General features: G+C 45.4%; 1 protein-coding gene across 2 annotated transcripts; it reads left to right on the top strand.

Moving 5' to 3' along the window:
- The first annotated feature begins 2,840 nt into the window (after positions 1–2,840).
- LOC130192701 (trafficking kinesin-binding protein 1-like) lies at positions 2,841–16,681 on the top strand. Of its 2 annotated transcripts, XM_056412823.1 has the most exons (18): positions 2,841–3,003; positions 3,934–4,128; positions 6,541–6,617; positions 7,511–7,627; positions 7,717–7,817; positions 7,929–8,019; positions 8,105–8,183; positions 8,859–8,989; positions 9,096–9,170; positions 9,310–9,447; positions 10,649–10,725; positions 10,816–11,034; positions 11,164–11,432; positions 12,600–12,718; positions 13,155–13,413; positions 13,492–13,597; positions 14,391–14,513; positions 15,002–16,681. In XM_056412823.1, the coding sequence occupies exons 3-18, from the start codon at positions 6,567–6,569 to the stop codon at positions 15,582–15,584; spliced, it is 2,538 nt and encodes an 845-aa protein (XP_056268798.1). In that variant the 5' UTR covers positions 2,841–3,003; positions 3,934–4,128; positions 6,541–6,566; the 3' UTR covers positions 15,585–16,681. The 2 variants fall into 2 exon arrangements, with proteins under 2 accessions (XP_056268798.1, XP_056268790.1); XM_056412815.1 differs by lacking the exons at positions 2,841–3,003; positions 3,934–4,128 and adding an exon at positions 5,669–5,754.
- The last annotated feature ends 4,194 nt before the right edge of the window (positions 16,682–20,875 follow it).

Here is a 20,875-nt window from a genome sequence, read left to right on the forward strand (position 1 = left end):
TCTTTTTCATCAGTAATGTGTAATACATGATCTGCTTTAGGTTAATTTCAGTGTGTATGCATGAGTAAATGAGCATAAAGTATTAAAACTGCAGTATGACACACTTTCTGTATGCACATGTTTATATACTCAAAAAATATTAGTTGCGTCCTGACTTCCAGGTCTTATTATTTTACAATGCTACAATTGGTCAAGTGGGAGGAAATCACTGCTGCAGATTCATTGGAATTAGTTTAGTCTAAAAAAATGTTCATACTGTATGTGCATGGAATTATGTTTGACAGCATAATAATCCACCTTGCTGTGTAATAAACTGTTAATGTAATTAGGCCTGGATTGAATAAAATGAGCAAAAGATGTGAACTATTGAAATAACCGGATGACGTGCACTTTATTATCGGGTAATAAAGTGCACGTCTTCCTGTTGTGGGTGCGCGTGACGTCACTGATGCTCCATTCAGACCGGGTTGGGTCCTGGTGTGGGAGTCTGGACCGCAGCGGGGAGATAAACTGTCAAGTCAGCTGGAGTTCACCCGGAAACGGAAGCGGAAGGAGAATCCGCGCTTTAAAAAATAAAAGCACAAAAGTCTAATCTTTTTCCAAATGAACAAAAAGAATAAATACATCTCGTGGTGTATTTTAAATAACTAATAACCATATCAGAAACCCACACATTCAAATCTGAACATATTCATTCATCCATAGCAGATTAGTGCACGTGACATAAGAATACTATGGGACGTCCTGCCCGAGGCTAAAAGAGTTGGAAGCTTTAAAGAAGTATTTGTTCAGCATTACCTGAAACTGTCTCTGGCTCTTCCTTTGTTTTATAATACTTTTACATCTTTACTCCTCTTATGAATTCCTGGTTTGTTTCATTTGTTTAGCACGCAGTTTATGCCCAGTTCATGTATTCTCTTGTTCTTTCACCTGGTTTAAAGCACTTTCACCTGTATACATTAAGTTATATTATTATTATTGTTGTTATCACTATTATTATTATCACTATTATTATTATATTTAATTCTGGATTGATATTGGAGTTCCTTTTTTATATGATACCTTGCTAATTAATCCTCCATGCATGCTTTATAGCTATAAATATGCTATAAATGTATGCTATAATAAGGGGATTGTGTAAATAAATATATTTAATAGTGTACGAGTCCCAAGTGTTTATGGGGGTAAAAATCCGCTCACCGATTCGGATTTTATTTTGAAGGAGGATACCAGAAATCGTTTAATTCTTCTGGCTGGCTTCACAGGGAGGCTCCGGAGAGAGTGAGCGACAAGAGAGAGAGGGAGAGAGAGAGAGATGGCTGAAGGTAAGGAAGACTGGACCGGGTCAACTTTGGAAACCGACATCAGGTGACCTTGAGCGCGCAGAGAGTCCGGACCCAAACGGAATACCGCAGCGACCCGCCGGCCTGCAGACTGATTGACAGCGACCCGTTTTCTTCCTGCTCATCCGAGGGAACAACCATCATCACCACCATCATCATCATCATATGCAAATTCCCCCTCCCGGAAGGATTCTTCAACTGCACCAGAGTCCCTTTCGGATTGCCTGTCCCGCGTCGCATCCGTCGCGGTGTGAGTATGGAGCTCTGCGTCGGGGCCGCGTTCCCGATGGAGGGTTTTCAATATCTCGACGTCATGCATCAGGAGGGTCAGCAGAGCGCGCGCGTCCCGACACACAATCACTGTGTTCCTGTAGAGACGCGAATTAAGAAACAACCAGATACCCGCGGATGAAGCCACACCCTCAGACAGGCGGCATTCAAATGAGCATTGTGTCTGTGTGTGTGTCTGTGTGTGTGTGTGTGTGTGTGTGTGTGTGTCACATGCATGAACCCTGACCTCAATGGGGACACTGCCAGCAAGCAGCACTGCGGGGACACTAGTCATACTTTTGATTTGTGGGATTATTGAAATGAACAATCACCCAGATTTGCTTTCTCCCAACTGTCAGATCAGTGATACTTTTCTAAATGAATTAAGGAGTGTTTAAAAGTTGATTTGTATGCTTGAGTTAGTGACAGGGCTGGTGATCTGGGAGTGTTCTGAATGGCCCTTATTAATCCCAAATGTGGATGTTGGCAGTTTCACAGGCCAAATAAAGTCCAACTGGGAGTTCGGTGCATGCAGCGGAAACAACTGCCGCAATGGGAAAGACGTCCCAAGGTTGCAGAGCTGCTGCTCATGTGCGTAAAAGTGTCGGTGCTCCTTCATAGGTGTTCCTGTGGTCGAGCATGCGCCCGTCAGTCGTTGGAGTCTCTTCAGCCTATAGTCTAACTCTGGTCTATCTGTGGTTTACCTGCGGTCTACCAATGGTTTACCTATAGTCTACCTCTGGTCTACCTGTGGTTTACCTATGGTCTACCAATGGTCTACTTATAGTCTAACTCTGGTCTACCTGATCTGTTCTCTGGTTCTACCTGACGTCTGCTCTCTGGTTCTTCCTGAAGTCTTTTCTGTGGTTCTACCTGACGTCTGTTCTGTGGTTCTACCTGACGTCTGTGAACAACCACTTGGGGAGAACGAGAGAATAACAATTTCCCGTTCATGGATCAATAAGCTGTTCGGGTCCATGAGTTATCGAGAGCGGCTCTCAACCCCCATGTGCCTTCTTTCATTTCCCGATAGATGCCGAGTGGATGGGGAGTGATTTGTGAAGCGTGCTGACTCAGCACTTGAAGTTAAACACTCTGCAGGGGAAAGAGAGAAAGAGAGAGAGAGTGATGAGTGTGGATGTCTCTCCTCTCCAGGACCCGCTGACCCAGTGGAGCTCCGGAGGCCCATGGCCCCTGGTCCTCCCCACCAGTGAGAGGTGAGCCAAGCTGGCCTCCCAGGCCCCCTCCCCGGCTCCGGCCCCAGACCTGGACCCGGACCCGGACCCCGACCACCACACCGACGAGGAGCAGTATGTGGGCGAGGGCGAGTTCGGCCAGCCGGACGCGCACCCGGCGCCGCCTGACTACAGGGACGCCGAGACCATCACGGGTAGGTCGGAGAACACGGAGCCTCCGTTTGAGTTTGAGCCTCGGAGAATCCGGTGGGTCGGGAAAGTGTTGGTGCAGCAGTTCTTAATAACGTAGATATAGTTTAAATTCATGTCTTTATTGTTGTTTTGTTTTAAAGTAATGCTGCTATGTCATCATTGTATAAAAGCTAATCAAGAAAGCATTGTAAACAGTTTTAATGGGTATTGTTTATATTTATGTGTTAGCAATACAGATGTACTTTAGGTAGTTAAAGTACTTGCTCTGCAGAAACACGCCCCCTGTGAGTATTGCTGGCTGTTTCATTCTGAATCCATAATGTGTGCCGAGCATTTTGATATTGTAGCTTGTTTGAGTCGAGGTAAATACTTTATATATGGTACAAACATATTCTGTAAAGTTACTACAAGTATAATAGAAGCGGTGTAAACAAGTTCAACTTCTTTGTCTGAATGTAATCTAAATATAAAGTTCGAAAAAGTACCTTTAAGTACATTGAGAATGTACTTTAGTACTATACAAATAACAAATGTCAAAGTATTAACCAGATTAAATGAAGTTTAGGCAGTAAGTAGTTACAACAAATAACCTTTTAAAAACAGCTGTGAGTTGATAACGTTGATGTAAAACCCTTTAAAGGTGTTTAATGAGATCAAATCTTCACTGATTGTTTCACGTGAGTTGATTCCAATGAGACTTTCTTGGGGGGGGGGGGGGGGAATACAAAGATGTTGAATAAAAAGAGGAAATAAGTGATTTGTACCATTGGTCTTACCATAATCTTCGTATTGACACATTAGCAACAGGTTGACCATGTGACCCCTGAGGCCTGCAGAGCACCGGGCAGCAGCTCATTGACCCCCCCCCCTCCTCCTCCTCCCCTCCTCCTCCTCCTCCTCCCTCCCTCCCCTGTCGCCTCCTTGATGCTCAGATGTGTGCAACAGCACCGACCTGCCGGAGTTTGAGATCATCAGCCTCCTCGAGGAGCAGCTGCCGGTGTACCGGCTGCGCGCCGACACCGTCTACGGCTACGAGCGCGATGACTGGCTGCACACGCCCCTCGTGGCGCCGGACGCCAGGCTGGAACTGACCGCGGAGCAGATCGAAGAGACGCTCAAATACTTCCGTGAGTCCGGCGAGAAGATACACGTGATTATGTAGAATAGATCTGGTGATGCTCCTGATGACCGGGGTGAAGGAGGCTGGAGGTCATTTCGGGGAGGAACCAATGAGATGGAGATCAAACTGGTTTCATCTCTTTGAGAAAGGGGTCTGGATAAAGGGGAGGGACTTAAAGGGGAGGGACTTCCCCTTCTGGGTAGATTTAATACTGGGTAGATTTAATACTTGGACAGAAGAGAAACTTCTGTTTGTTCTTCTGTATGGGAAAATTGACAAATAAAACTGACTTTGACTTTGACTTTCATGGAAAGATATTCAACTTTTTTATTTCCTTTTTTGTTGGGGCGACTACAAAGGTTCATGACAACAACAACAACAATAAAACTAAAGACAAACAATTCACATTCATAAAACATAACAAAAATGATCAAACCCAAGACAGTAAGGGTGTACTCTCTAATTAAAGTAATAGTGGGATAATATTACAACAAGTGTAGTAGTATACAACATATTGCTTGCTGCTTTTATTGTGAAGTTTTACCTGGAGGTCCGTAGTCACAGGGACAATTTTTTTAAAGAAACATTTTATTATTGGGTTTATTTAATAAGGGACAGTGCACATTAATAAAAACATTTTAATAAATGTGCCAGAGTTAGCCAAGAGGCTATTTTTCATCTTCACATTACAAATCAAAGTAAAATATAAACAGTATATTAGCATTGTACTTTTTTCAATGTCGTATTCTAATGTCTAATATGTTATTACGAGTTAGTATTTTTAAGGAATAGTTTTTCCCATTCAATTCATCATTTGAACATTTCTGAAAACACAGATTATTTAAATTACTAAATTATTATTTAAAACATTACCTTGATTAATGTAAAACGTTACAGTTTCATTTAAGTATGACAGCGTGTTGTGTGTCTGGGACTCTGTTGACAGCATGATCAATGGAAATACACTAGTGTGTGTGTGTGTGTGTGTGTGTGTGTGTGCGTGTGTGTGCGTGCATGTGTGTTTTGGGAAATGGTTGAGTGTGTGTGCGGGTGTGTGTGTGTGTCAGGGGTTTGTTTGCGGGCGAGTGTCGCCATGGTAACAGTCGCTGGAGGCAGATAGATGTTTGGCAAGGAGGAGGAGAGAAGAGGAGAGAAGAGGAGAGAGGAGGAGAGAAGAGAGAAGAGGAGAGAGGAGGAGAGAGGGGGAGAGAAGAGAGAGGAGAAGAGAAGAGAGGAAGAGAGAGGTTAAAATAAGAAGTGCGATGTTACAAAACAAATTATTTTCCAACTCAGTCGCCGTAGAGCGCCGTCTACTCTCGCACATCTCTTCACCTCCCTCCCTCGCTCGCTCCATCCCTGCCTTCCTGCCTCACTCCATCGCTCTCACAGCGTCCACGTGGGCGGAGTGTTATTCAGTCTCTCGGCCGGTTATCTGGTAGCTGAGCAGAGGAGGAGGAGGAGGAGGAGGAGGAGGAGGAGGAGGAGGAGAGGGGAAGCGGATGGACCGGTGTTTGGACAGGTTCTCTGTTCGGCGGTCACCGCAGAGGTCAGATCGAGGACAAGAGCGGGATGGACAGATTAGCGAGGGATGAGCATGAGCTGGATGACTGGCATTATGAGGAGGACAAGAAAGGTAAAATTCATTCATAAAAATAATAATAAAGACGACGTAATGTGAGATGAGTTGTTGTGTGTTTCCAGCACTTAGATGTTTGTCGTGGTATTAAAGTGCCAGCGGACTTCTGTAGCTTGAGATTTAACAAATGAAGTTTGTTTAATGCCTTAGACAGATTACAACAAAAGATTTCTCTTTTCAACAACAACAACAACAACAACAACCGTGTTTTGTGAGATTCCTGGTTAACCAGCGCTATTGTTCTTCTCATTAAGAGGATTTTCTTTTTTTTCACGAAGCCCACTGACTTTGAGTCCGCTCTGTTTGGACACATCAGCCCTCGAGCGCACACTCACACAGGCACACAGGCACTGACACACACACACACACACACACACACACACACACACACACACACACACACAAATCCCCACAGCGAGGGAGCCGGAGTGGATCCTCTCTTGCTGAACACTGTTGGATGGGTGAAACTCAATTCAAGGAAACCACAATAACATTATTTAGTTCAGCTTCTGGCTTGCAGAGCGTTCACAGAACATCGTGGATAACTTTGGCCACGGCGTGTTATTGATTAGAGCTTTCGCCTCAGGGTGCTCTGTTGTTCCAACACATCGGATCGATGGTGACGGACACATCCTAAACACGACCCGCCTCTGAGACCCTTAGTGGTACATAATGTGGCTGTGTGTGTGTGCCATTGTACGTCACATCAGACATTTTTGTTATGTCTTTTTTAAAGATGTCAAACTGAAGCTCGCTCCCTTCCTCTTCTTGACGTCCCCACAGTGCTGTGTGCCGACCGAGTCGGCCAGATGACCAAGACCTACAGCGACATCGATGCCGTCACACATCTGTTGGAGGAGGTGAGTGTCTTCCATCAGCGTGATCCAAAGTTGTTATTATTATCTTTATTTAAAAACAACCATGTACAGTTAAAACATAAATGTCACCATTTGATGCACCGGACCAGATCGAGCTATACAGCTAATTTGCATCTGTAGTCCCTTGACATACAATAACAAACATAAAACAATAACAAACACAAAACAATAACAACAACAACAAAACATAAAACAATAACAAACACAAAACAAAACTACAAATAAAACAATAACAAACATATCACAATAACGAAAAAAACCAATAACAATCATGTAACAAACTTGTTTTTGTTTGTGTGTTATTGTTTTATGTGTATTATTGTTTTATGTTATTGTTTTATGTTATTGTTTTATGTTTGTTATTGTTATTTGTGTTTTATGGTTTTTTATAGTTTTATGTTTGTTATTGTTTTTGTTTTATGTCTGTTGTTGTTTTGTGTTTGTTATTCTTTTGTGTTTTTATTTTATGTTTGTTATTGTTTTATGTTTGTTATTGTTTTATGTTTGATGTGTGTTGTTGTTTTATGTTTGTTATTGTTTTATTTTTTGTTTTAGTTTTGTTTATTATTGGTTTATGTTTTTATTTGATGTGTGTTGTTGTTTTATGTTTGTTATTGTTTTATGTTTTTATTTTATGTGTGTTGTTGTTTTATGTTTGTTCTTGTTTTATATTTTGTTTTATGTTTGTTGTTGTTTTGTGTTTGTTTGGTGTTTGTTGTTATCATTTTTCCAAATGCTGCTCCGAAGTCTTTTGACCCGTTGATATATTATAAAGGTGATAGTGATGGAGTCTGATTGTGTCCGGCTCGTCGGTGGGTTTTAACAAAAAGCTTTTTAACTTTAACAATATTGTGGTGTCTCCTCCCGACCAATAGAAAGAGAGAGATCTGGAGCTGGCTGCCAGGATCGGCCAGTCGCTTCTCAAGAAGAACCGGCGCCTGACGGAGCAGAACGACTACCTGGAGGAGCGGGTGGCACAGATCACCGAGGAGGTCAAACGATCCCTAAAACTCGACCGCCGCTCGTATCTTTTGGAATGAATCCGTCCTCATGAACATGAAAACCCGCGGTCCTCTTCCAGGTGGCCCAGCTGCACCACGAGCTGAACCTGAAGGACGAGCTGCTGCAGTTCTACACCAACGCGGCGGAGGAGAGCGAGGACGAGTCCAGCGGCTCCCCGACGTCAGTGTCCTTTCTTCTGTCGCTCCTCCCGTCTTCAAATGTGCATGTTGTGATTTACACACCGCGGATTGTGTAATAAAGCGTTTATTGTATATATTTATCCGTCAAAAGGGGGACGAGGAGCAAGGAAAATGCTTTCGGAGGCACACTGCAGAAGAAACTCAGAGAGCTGGAAGAGGAGAATCTCTCACTCCGCTCAGAGGTACCACACACACACACACACACACTGACACGATGTCAGACCCTTCATGGGTTATGGGGTGTTTGTAACGCGTGCTTGAACACAGGCACACCATCTGAAGTCAGAGACGGAAATCTACGAAGAGAAGGAGCAGCAGCTGGTCAGCGAATGTGTGAAAGAGCTCCGTGAGTATCGCCTCACACTCACGTTTGTTTATCTGCGCGTCGGCCGTCTTTGATGGGTGGAAACTTTAATAACTCACGAGGGGTTTCCAAACTGCGGGTCCACGTACCCCCGGCGGTACGCTGAGAGCCTTGCTGAAAAGACCTGACGATCGCAGACCTGACCGAGTCTATAACGATCGAGTCATTATTTATTCATCACATGAGGATCAATTATGTAAAAAAAAGTATTTTTTTTTCAATAAACTAAATATTTCAGTTGCACAACGTGGAGTAGTTAGGTTCTTTAAATGCAGTTTGATTCAGACTCAAGGTCCGAATAACAGGCGATTTTATTTCAAAGAAATTTGACCATTTTAGTTTTTTAGTCGTTTTTTTTTTTTTTTTAAGCTGTGCAATTACAGAATATTTAAGTTGAACATTTTTACATTTCTTTAGCTTCATCTTATAAATACCTCCTCAACATTGCTGATAATTAAAACATATTGAATAAGGAGAATTGTGTGTATCTTCGATCTGTCGTTTAAATCAACAAATCGATGACTCAACACTTTCTTTGGAGACAGCCGTCATCGTAACGCGTAGGAACCTCTGACTGACACTCTTTCCTTCTCTTATCGTCTCTCTCTCGTTTTACTCCCACACTCTCGTCTCTCCCTCTCCACTCAATCCCATCAGAGATGTCCAGTCTCCAGATCTCCACCATCGCGGAGGAGTTGGCTCGTAAGACCGGCGATGCCTCCTGCCAGCAGGAGGAGATCACACACCTCCTCTCGCAGTTAGTGGACCTGCAGAAGAAAGCCAAATCCGTGAGCAACGACACACACACACTCAAGGTTCACCGCTGCTACGCTCTGCTGGTGTTCTGATGAGTCACACCCTGGTGTGTGTGTGTGTGTGTGTGTGTGTGTGTAGTACGCGGTGGAGAACGAGGAGCTGTCCCAACACCTGGTGGCAGCTAAGGAGGCCCAGAGGCAGCTGACAGCAGAGGTAATGTCCACATCACCGTCACCACCACATGTCAGACACTTGAGTTCACCCAAACGTGTGTGTGTCCATGTGTGTTCATGTGTGTCCATGTGTGTGTCCATGTGTGTGTCCATGTGTGTTGATGTGTGTGTCCACACAGCTGCAGCAGCTGGACCAGACGTACCTGGAGTGCATTGAGATGCTGCACGAGGCCCACGAGGAGCTGAAGGACCTGAGGAACCGGAGCTTCCCAGCAGGGACGCCGCGGCGCTTCCACCCCCTGGGACAGTACCCCATGGTGAGGGAGGGCGTGTGTGTGTGTGTGTGTGTGTGTGCGTGCGTGTGTCTGTCTGTGTGTATGTCTGTGTGTGTGTATGTCTGTGTGTGTCTGTGTGTCTGTGTGTCTGTCTGTGTGTGTGTGTGTATGTGTGTGTGTGTGTGTCTGTGTGTGTCTGTGTCTGTGTGTGTGTGTGTGTGTGTGTGTCTGTGTGTGTCTGTGTGTGTGTCTGTGTCTGTGTGTGTCTGTCTGTGTGTATGTCTGTGTGTGTGTATGTCTGTGTGTGTGTGTGTGTCTGTGTGCGCGTGTGTGTGTGTGTGTATGTCTGTGTGTGTCTGTGTGTGTGTGTATGTCTGTGTGTGTCTGTATGTCTGTTTGTGTGTGTGTATATGTGTGTGTGTGTGTGTATGTCTGTGTATGTCTGTGTGTGTGTATGTCTGTGTGTGTGTGTGTGTGTGTCTGTATGTCTGTGTGTGTCTGTGTGTCTGTATGTCTGTGTATGTCCGTGTGTGTCTGTATGTCTGTGTGTCTGTGTGTGTATGTCTGTGTGTGTCTGTATGTCTGTGTGTCTGTATGTCTGTGTGTGTCTGTGTGTGTGTATGTCTGTGTGTCTGTATGTCTGTGTGTGTCTGTGTGTGTGTGTATGTCTGTGTGTCTGTATGTCTGTGTGTGTCTGTGTCTGTATGTCTGTGTGTCTGTATGTCTGTGTATGTCCGTGTGTGTCTGTATGTCTGTGTATGTCTGTGTGTGTCTGTGTATGTCTGTGTGTGTCTGTATGTCTGTGTGTGTATGTCTGTGTGTCTGTATGTCTGTGTGTCTGTGTGTCTGTGTATGTCTGTGTGTGTGTGTATGTCTGTGTGTGTCTGTATGTCTGTGTATGTCTGTGTGTCCGTGTGTGTCTGTATGTGTGTGTATGTCTGTGTGTGTCTGTGTGTGTATGTCTGTGTGTCTGTGTGTGTGTATGTCTGTGTGTGTCTGTCTGTGTATCTCTGTGTATGTCTGTGTGTCTGTGTGTGTGTGTGTGTCTGTGTGTGTCTGTGTGTGTGTGTATGTGTGTGTGTGTGTGTCTGTGTGTCTGTGTATGTCTGTGTGTGTCTGTGTGTGTGTGTGTGTGTCTGTGTGTGTGCGTGTGTGTCTGTGTGTGTGTGTGTGTGTGTGTGTGTGTGTGTGTGTGTGTGCATGATAACCTCCCGTCCTTCACCAGCAGGACTTTGTGTTGCAGGATTCTCTGGCAGCTGAGATCGAGGGAACGATGAGGAAGGAGTTGAGTCTGGACGACCCCGAGTGCGAGGAGCAGAAGTAGGCGAGGAGTCGAAAAAAAGAAAAAGAAAGAAAACAGAACATCAACTCGTCCTCATGCGTCCGGTTCTCCGCTCGGTTCTCCGTCAGGTTCCACCGGAGGCGCGTGTTCGAGACGGTGAAGAACATCAACCAGACGGTCCGCCAGCGCTCGCTGACCCCGACCGGCGCCAACATCCCGGGCTCCAACCAGTCTCTGTCGGCGCGGACGTCGCCCCAGTCCAGCGGCCTCTGCACGCCTCACTCCGGCGTCGCCCTTGACAACCGAACGCAGAGCATCCTGATGGAGACGGCGGCCAATCAGGAGAGGCGAGGAGCAATGAACAGATCAGGGAGAGGGGGCGGACATGTTTTCAGACCTACGCATGCATCCAGAGGGCCTTCGCCGTCGGAGTTCATTACATAATTCTTATATTTCGGTGCCTGTTTCATCTGCAGCGGCACGGAGGGCCGCGAGAAGAAGGCGAGCGGCGTGGAGGACCTGCGGCTCGCCCTGCGCCGCCTGTCCCTGCGCCGACAAAACAACCTGAGCGAGAGGCGCTTCTTCGAGGAGGACAGAGAGCGGCGCCGGGGGGCGGGACACGGGGGTCTCCAGGAGAGCGCCGCGACCCCGTCGGAGAGCATCATGTCCCTCGGGAACCTCCACCTGTGGGCCTCGCGAGGGCCCTACCTCCCCGACAAGCTCCAGATCGTCAAGCCGCTCGAAGGTGAGGGGGCGGGACCGAGAAAGGGAGCGGGGCGGAGCCGGAGAGCGGGAGAGGCCGGGGATGGGCGAGCTAGAACGGAACCGCAGTCCAGAGGGAGAGAGGGGAAGGAGGAAGATGAAGATGAAAGAGAGGCAGAGGGGAAGACAGGAACAAGGGAAACAGACGTCACATTAGATGGTGTCACAGATGGTGTTTTTTACTTCGACCTCAGCACCTGATAGTTTAATTATTCCCCCGGTGATTCAGTGGTTTACCCTGACAGGTGGCTGCTGATGGCCTGCGCTGCCCTCTGGTGGCCATAATTCATACTACATCTCCAAGCACAGCTAAATGACACAAGGCCTTTCTCAGTTCCTCGTTTGTGCATCCTGGATTTGGTTTCCTGACCTCTAGGAGTCTAGGAGTCGAGGCATTTATCAAATGACCCATACATGCCTTGGTTTAATGTATGTTATGATCCTCATAACATACAAAGAAAGGCTTAAAGAAACCCGACGATTGCTTCTGTTTATTTGTTTATTTGTTTTTACGCCTTCTCATTTCCTACACTATGTATTATTCTATCTTTATGTGTTCCTTTGCTATTCATCATTTAATTCCCTGTTTCTTCTATGGTTTCTGTTTCTGCTTGCTTTCTTTTCATTCTTCACATGAATAATAAAAACCTTTTTTCTCATTCTATTTGCTCCTCCATTTCATTGTTGTCGCACTCCTCTGCTCTTCATCGCCTCTGTATTCGTGCCACCTTTGCTTTTCATTTTGATCGCTCATGTAATGGATGTGCTTGTGAAACATAATTATTAGAAAAGCAATTATGAGCATTAAATACGTACTTTTAATGGTTATTTTGTTACTCTTGTATCAGCCCATCTGTTGTTACTGTACGAGACATCTACCTGCACCAGTAACACAAACACAATAACTACACATTTTATATATTTGAAAGGTAAAATATTTGTTCACAAGTTATTAGTGAAGCATATTAAGCTTTTTAATGAAATCATGGGACACGTGAGCATCGCTGTCTTTTCCAGAAAGCTACATATCGAAAGCATTAAATGACAAACGATAAAAGAATCGCTTACATATCATGATTAAGTGTTTAGTTTTGTGTATGTGTGTGTGTGTGTGTGTGTGTGTGTGTGTGTGTTCATGTCTCTCCACCAGGCTCTGCCACGCTGCATCACTGGCAGCAGTTAGCCCAGCCGCACCTCGGCGTGATCCTGGACGCCAGGCCGGGAGTCGTGCCGAAGGGCTACAGACCCCTCGAACTAGAGCTGGAGCAGGTCAGTGTGTGTGTGTGTGTGTGTGTGTGTGTGTGTGTGTGTGTGTGTGTGTGTGTGTGTGTGTGTGTGTGTCTTCATACCATGTTTCTACAGTAGCCCAAAGGGGACAAACCAAACACTGGATCTTTTTCACTTTGGCACGCAGGAGAACTTTCAGTTGGTTGCAATCTGCGACCTCGCCACTAGATGGCGCCACCTCACTCACACATACATACATTTTTCTGCTATTTTACTGTATAATTAATTCCATGGGAGAAGTCAATGATAATTTAGCGACATTTGACCAACACAATAGAGGAAATGCTCAGGTAGAGTTTATTTAGATATTTAGAAAATATGTTATAACTTGGCGAAATACCGTCTATCTTACTTCAAATAACTGTTATTATTGCCACAAGTAATACTATTTTAATGCTTTTTGCTGCGTTGTCAACAGGCATATCCATGGGGTAGCTTTGAGGAGGAGGAACCGGGGGAGCAATACTTCCAGAATCTTCCCACCTGCTCCTCCTCTGCCTCTGCCTCGCCAGCCGTGGCCTCCACCTCCACCTGCACCTCCACCTCCACCTTCACCTTCACCTGCACTTCCACCTCCAGCACGGGTAACGCAGAAAACCTCGGGCCACCTCCGCCCAGCCTCGCTTTACCTTCTCCACTCTCCCCATCGCCACATCTCATCAACACGGACATCCTGGGTGAGGACCCGCCGTTGACCGTGTTGGTGTCCACTGTTGGAGCACGTGTTGTTTTTAAACCACGCCTTTCACCTGCAGCTGCATACGACCCAGGTAAATGCATGGCCCACACCAGCTCCACCTACACCTTCACGACGTGTCGGATCCTCCACCCGACCGACGAGCTGACGCGGGTCACGCCGAGGTAAGCGACAGACATCGGCTGTTCGTGGCCCCTCCCCCTTTGAGTCTCTCAAAGTCTCTTTGATCTTAAATTCATTCATAATCAACAGACGCAAAGTTTTGCTTTTCTGCAACAATCAGCAGTTTTCAAACACATTGCAAACAAATAATGTGTTAGAGCAGGGGGGTCAAACTCACCATCATCACGGCCGCCGTCAAAGAGTTGAAACTGAAACATATAAACGTATAAAATACTCCCGGATTTATGGTTAAATAACTCTCTTTGCATTTGATTATTGTTTATTTGAGTGTAGAAATATTGTACAGGAGAACATTTCTCTAATATTATAACACAAATCCATTTAATTTGAAACCTTCAAAATAAAAGCACAGGATATTTTTCTTAAATTTCTCTATTAATAGGTGATCACGTGTCTTTCAAGTCGTCAGGGGCCACGTAAAATGATGTGGCGGGCCTTGTGTTTTACACCTGTGTGTTAGAGCCTCCTCTGCTTTTAAAAAGGATGTTATAACACAACAAAATCTATATATTAATGCAGCTTGACGTGACGATGCTCCTTTAGAGTGCTAAATGTGCACTCAGTCTGAATTTGACTAAATCCCACTGGACGAATCAAATCCAAGCAACAACATTCACTAAGTCGTCTGCTCGACAGTAAATGATACATGCAGGTGCTCGTGGAGGAGAAACAAAGCCCCCTGTGCGTAAAATAAAAATGTCAGTTTACAATGATGAGCTTTTGTGAAAGTGAGTTCTCATGATTTCAGTGTTTCTGATTCCCTTTCTTCTCCAGCAACTCCGTCCCGACGTCGTCCTCCTGCGTGATGACCAGCGCCTTGTTTGGAACTCCGGCCGCGACGCCCTCCGCGGCCCGGAGGCTCGGCCTCAGGCCGTCCGAGTCCTCGACTAACCTCAGGCACGGCACCCACAATGCACCAGAATATCACTTCGTTTGCAGACGTTTTCTCGAAAAATCGTTTTTCTTTCTGCTGTGTGAATGTTTCTTAATAAGTAGTCAGCTTGTTACAGGTTTCGCTTCTTAAAAGTAACGGAGTAAGTTCCCCCGCCTTTGTGTTTCAAAAAGCAGATTGCATTGCTTATCATGTGTGAATGAAATATTTAAATGGAAGTATTTTCTCAATAAATTGAAGAACTTAATTGCAAAACCAACAAAATAGTTTGAAGTGAAATTATAGAGAAACAAATGAATGACTATTTCTATGTGTAAACTGTATATTTGATGTACTTATTGTGTATTGTGATATGTAAATATATGTTTTCATCATGAAATAATTCAGTTGAGACATGATAAATTCAGTTTTTTTATTATTTGTTGTGAGGATCAACGTAACTTTTCCAGTCGGTGTGCCGCTGACTCTCATTTGTTTCCCGTGTTTTGTGCAGAGATGCAACGCGCACCACCAGCACCTCCCTGGGGTTAGTGCGCCTCCTCCAGGAGAGAGGGATCTCCGCAGCGATGTACCACCACAGCCAGGGCTTGGAGTACGGTCCGGGCAACGGAGGAGTCCTATTCAGCACCTCCGTCACCCCCAACCGAGCGCCCGACCCCCTGCACCCCTCCACCCCGCCCGGCTCGCCCACGGGACGCCGAGCTTCGTCCACGCCGACGTCCGCGGGCTTCGACTTCAAGAGCCCGTCCTACGACAACTTCCTCACGTCCAATCCGGCGCGCTCCATTCTGAAGGAGGTGAGGAGGAGGGGCCGGCAGCGGGGGAAGGACTGCGAGAGCCAGACGGACGTCAGCGTGACCGTCCACAACCTCAACCTGCTGGACAAGGTGAAGCGGCTGGGGGTGGCCGGAGGTCCCGGGGGCCGAGCGATGAGCCCCGGCCCCACCGTGGGGCCGCTCGGCGGGCTGCGCAGGTCCGGCTCCCCTTTTGGGCCCGATGGAATGAGGAGGAACCGGAGTTATCCAGCCATGGTTGGGGCCAGCATGGCCATGAAAGCCCCGGGGCCCCAGGAGTAGTCAGAGCCGCCGCCGGTCATTAGAGGGGCCGAGCAGGAGCCGGGCGGCGGGGGTCAGGGGCCGACTGTTGATCAGTCACCCGGAGCCCAAACACGGACTCACACTGTTCAGACTGTACGATTACTATCAATCATCAATAATCCATTTCATTTATGTGGCGCTTTTTAAGGTACTCACAGTCACTTTACATTTATACACCGTAGACACGGCTACGGGGAGCAATTCAGGGTTTAGTGTCTTGCTCAAGGGCACATCGACCAGGGCGGGGATTGAACCGCCGACCGCTGAGCCCCAGTCGCCCCAGTCTCACCGCTGTGGTTCCTCACAGACACTCGTCCACGCTTTCGTGCTTCTAGGGGCCAAATTCGTCGAGACAGAGGGGGAAACAATCGGCGCCGCACATTAAATAAAATCAGAGCACGACGGACGTTAAAAACTGCTTTTCTGTGGTTGTTTGTTTAGCTCGCTATCTTGCGAATTCCACGTGAGCTAAATGCTACACTGGCCGACAGCAATGTGGTGAAGCACAGTCTGTTGCTTTCTGATTTATTCAATCTCCATTATTAGACAAGTTGCATATTGTCTCAATGTCTTTGTCTTGTCTTTAATAACTGACATTTCGACAAAATGCTTCCTAAAAATGGCAACGAGGCTCCTTCAGACATTAGAAAGATAATGGAGAGCAATGGATTGTTTTCCCCTCCGCTGTGGTCTCAAAATATCTTAACACCCATTAGTTTAATGATATATGCAGACATGCAGATAGATTTGGTTTGATGTGCTCATATTATGAAGCAACTAAAATGCCTCAGAGATGCTTTATTTGGACACGCATCTACAAATCTGGGAATACAAAACCAATGATGTATCATTTTAGGTAATTGGGTGAACTAACCCTTTAAAAGCGTAATATAAATGATATATATGTATATATATTGAGATATCACCCGGTGCTGTGTACTCACATCTTGCTTTGGAGACTGACTCTGCTGGATAGATGCAGTTCTCTGAAAAACATCCACACAATCACATCGCTGAAATCTGCAATCGCACTATTTGACTCTTTGTCGTCTCCGTAGCACGAAACTATGCCCTTCTTCTTCTTCTTCTTCTTCTTCTTCCTCTTCTTCCTCTTCTCTTCCTCCCCCTTCTTCTTCCTCTTCTTCCTCTTCTCTTCCTCCTTCTTCTTCTTTTTCTTCTCCTCCTTCTTCTTCCTCTTCTCCTTCTGCTCCTCTTTCTCTTCCTCCTCCTTCATCTTCTTCTTCTTTATAACTGCATCAAGATCGAACATTTCCTCTCCTTCTCCTCCTTCTTTTCCTCCTGCTCCTTCTTCTTCCTCTTCTCCTCATCCCCCTTCTTCTTCTCCTCCTTCTATTCCTTCTTCTTTTTCTTCTTCTTCTCCTCCTCCTTCTTCTTCTTTATTCCTCCATTAAGATCCAACATTTCTTTAAATGAAACGTTACACCAAATACCCAAAGATGCGTCACCCTCCCGTTATCTCTCTCTCTCTCTTTCATCCTTTCCCCCCTTTCCCCCCAAATCCCTCCTGACGTGATTAGGTGCGAGTCCGACATGTCGCTTTGGACAAATCATGAAATGGATTCTCAGTCAGTATTTAAGACGCTTTTGGTTTAGCTGCCTAATTGGCCATTAGACGGGGAAGTTGATGCGGCCGCTGACGGATCGATGCGCTGAGGCCTCAGGGAGGAACGAAGGAGCCTCAGAGAGGACGAGGAGCCTCAGAGAGGACGAGGAGCGAAGGGAAGTGGCGTCTCAGCCTGCTGTGGTTGGAGGCTTTTGGGGATATGAAGCAACAAAGTGCCTCGACCATCTATTTTTTATCATGTATGTTCTCCTTGTGTTGGACTAAGGGTTGGTGAAGAGAGTTACACTTGTGTTTATTTATTTAAATGAATCCTACGAATTTAACCTATTTTTCATAAAAAATATGTCTCACATGTGCTCACTACATATCCTGCTCATTGTCGGTAATTCAGCTCACTCACGAAGGAAGTAGTGAGTATCCAATAACCATACGTCACTGTCAGTAATTGGGGGTATTTGTGTCATGAGGGGTTGTTTTTTCAAAATATAAATAACTGAATCATATGATTTTCCCGTCTCTGTGTGTGTGTGTGTGTTTTTGACCCTCTTCAAGAGGATTCCCAGACAGGTAATCATCGTCTTCCCCATCACCAGCAGATGGAGCTCACGAATAAACAGAAAGCAGTCAGTATGTGAAGTATAATCCATTACACATCCACCATCTGTATCTCGTGTGCTCTGAGGGACATGAGGGCTGCTTATTAAACCTCGATTAGCCGCAGGGTGAACGAGAGGTTGGCAATAATCAAAAAGACGCCGCTCTTGGCAGCTGGGGAGTCTTAATATGAAGAAATGAGATGAAACTCTGTTTAAAATGTCACTGACGTCTTTCACTGGGGATGTTTATCCTCTGAGCAGAACATTTTGGACATGTGATTTATCACAAGATCAAATCCACTGAGGTGAAACACCCTCAGGTGCTAACCGGGTCCTCTCCATGCAGTCGTTGTTCTCAAACAATAAATTTCAATAATTTTGGGAAGTGTGATCCAAAAAAGATTAAAATGTGGAATTCCAGCCTCATTCCAACTCCACACATTAAAAACACAAACATTTGTCTTTTGTGGGAAAGGTTTACTTATTTACAAATCAATTGATTTTCTTACTCACTTACTTACTCATTTACTTACTTACGTATTTATTTAATTCATTATCTATCGGCTGATGCAGTCTACCTGAGGTTCGAGCACGAGAGATTTGGCTGAATTTAATTTAACCACGAGTACAAAGTCAGAACAACAAGAATCAAGAAAGTAACATTTCTTCAAGAAAGCCAAACTACAAAAATACCATAAGTAATACCATAAGTAATACAATAAGCCTGGACCAGATCCTGGACCAGAACCTGGACCAGAACCTAGACCAGAATCTGTGCAGCCTTCTGAGTAAGAAGAAGAGGAGGGGACCCAGGACGGCGCCTTGAGGGACCCCAGTAGTGAGAGGGCAAGGATCAGCCACAGATCCTCTCCACGTTACCCGGTAAGTGCGGTCGTTGAGGTAGGATGAGAAAAGGGGGAGTGCAGAGCCCGAGATACCCAAGTCCTAGAAATCTATTAGCTCCAATACAGCAAATACTGTAGTCCTCTAGCAGATACACTTACTTAAAGAAGGTATTTAGCCAGGATCCAAGTGATCCACTAGTCTAGCCCCACAGGAAGAGATGCACACTTCATAATTCCCATTACAATAACGCATTACGCAACAGACATATTCAAAATGTGCAATGTATTGTCTCACGACGCAGACGAACAGAGGTAACACACTTTATTACTTTGTTCAACCCTGACAATGGCAGAACGGATCCACTCATTCTGTACCTTTCACAATAAGAGCAGTGGACTTGGCGTAACTGTTAACAAGAGGCAAATTCCCTCAAATTGATTTTCCTAAAAGGAAACTCAATAAAGTAGCCAAACAATTTACCTCAGACGCTGCTCTGGGTCAACAAGAAGAAGAGTTGCAACTGTCCCACATTTTCATCACTGCTAGTGTGGATTTTTTTTAATGCAAAATATTTCCAGGTGAGTATTTTGCATATTCGTGCTCTTTATTCGTCCCCCCCCACCACCAACTATGTAAAAGTCTTAACTTTAAGTGTCAAAGTGTTCTCAAAATGACATCACTATCTTCATTTGCTGTTAATATGAATTCATATCATAGCAGCTTTGAATTATATTTGTTGGAGAACGCTCTGCTTCCCTGTCTTTACCACCAGTTCCTCGCTTTCATCTGCCAGTAAAAAAGAGCCATTGGATTGACTAAAGCTGATCTGAGAGTGAAATGGAAATTTTTTGAGGACAGAGAGTGAAAGACGAGGGCGGTCGAGCCAGTTTCGTACAGGAAGAGCTCGGACCATCTGCTCGCCGCCGCCGCTGGCTCTTCATTACAGCCTCTTGGAGCTCATGTTCCTCTCACCAGTGTGTGGCTTCTTCTCCATTAGCGCACGGAGCCCGGAGCACTAATGCATGTGTGAGTGCCCGAGTCTGCACATGGCCGTCGCAGATATCAACGTCCACACGTCCCCCCCCCCCCCCCCCCACACACACGGGGATGGATTAACCAACGGGCCTACCGGGCCCAGGCCCAGGGGCCCATGAGCTCAGGGGGCCCCTGGGCCTGAGCCTCCGCGCATGACGTCGCTGTTATTAACATTGTATTGATATGAATATGATGATATGACACGATGCGCCGTAGCCGGTATATGCTGGGTTTAAGTCATTCATGTCAGTAACAGGGCCCCAATAGTCCTACTGAGGGATGGATTACCCAACGAGACTACCGGCACCAGGGGCCCATGAGCTCAGGGGGCCCCTAAGCCAGAGCCTCTGCGTGAAGTCGCTTTTATTACCTTCGCATTGAAAATGCCGGAAGGTTATGTTTTGATCGCCGTGTATTTATTTATTTTTTTATTTATTTGTATGCGTGTTATTCGCAAAACTCAAACAGTATTGAACCGAATCGCATGCAATTTGGTGGGATGATTGTTTATTATCCGGGGACCAGTTGATTAGATTTTGGGATCGATCGGGTCAAAGGTCAAGGTCAAAGGTCATGAACAGTCAAAATCTTTCGCAGAACTCAAAAAGTATTGAACCGAATCGCATGAAATTTGGTGGGATGATTGTTTATTTTCCGGGGACCAGTTGATTAGATTTTGGGATCGATCGGGTCAAAGGTCAAGGTCAAAGGTCATGAACAGGTCAAATCTTCTTGAATCACATGGAATTTGGTGGGATGATTGGTTATTATCCGGGGACCATTTGATTAGATTGTGGGATCAATCGGGTCAAAGGTCAAGGTCAAGGTCATGGAAAGGTCAACATCTTTTTTTTACCATAGCACGATACATTTTTGTCCAATTGGCATGCAACTAATGCCAAAATGTTCATAATTCAATGCCCAATCTTGTGATATGCGAAGGTATGCGCTCTACCGAGTGCCCATTCTAGTTAACTTTGTATTGATATGATGATATGACACGATGCGCCATAGCCGGTATATGCTAGGCTTAAGTCATTCATGTCATGGTCATATAATTTGCGTTATGTTGTCTGCTCAGCTCCGGTATCGTTGTTCCATATGGACTGTTTTGTTAGCGATGTTTTCAAAAATTTATTATTATTATTATTTATTTTTTACATTTTTTTGTCAATTTTAATTTATTTATTTTTGCGGGGGGGGGGGGG

Source organism: Pseudoliparis swirei, chromosome 1, assembly GCF_029220125.1.
Source record: "Pseudoliparis swirei isolate HS2019 ecotype Mariana Trench chromosome 1, NWPU_hadal_v1, whole genome shotgun sequence".
In the NCBI taxonomy this organism is placed as follows: Eukaryota; Metazoa; Chordata; class Actinopteri; order Perciformes; family Liparidae; genus Pseudoliparis; species Pseudoliparis swirei.

Coding starts and splice junctions, on each gene's coding strand:
- LOC130192701 (XM_056412815.1), top strand. CDS start 5,691: ATGGACAGATTAGCGAGGGATGAGCATGAGCTGGATGACTGGCATTAT. Junction 7,628..7,716: donor TGGCACAGATCACCGAGGAG/GTCAAACGATCC, acceptor GTCCTCTTCCAG/GTGGCCCAGCTGCACCACGA. Junction 7,818..7,928: donor GAGTCCAGCGGCTCCCCGAC/GTCAGTGTCCTT, acceptor ATCCGTCAAAAG/GGGGACGAGGAGCAAGGAAA.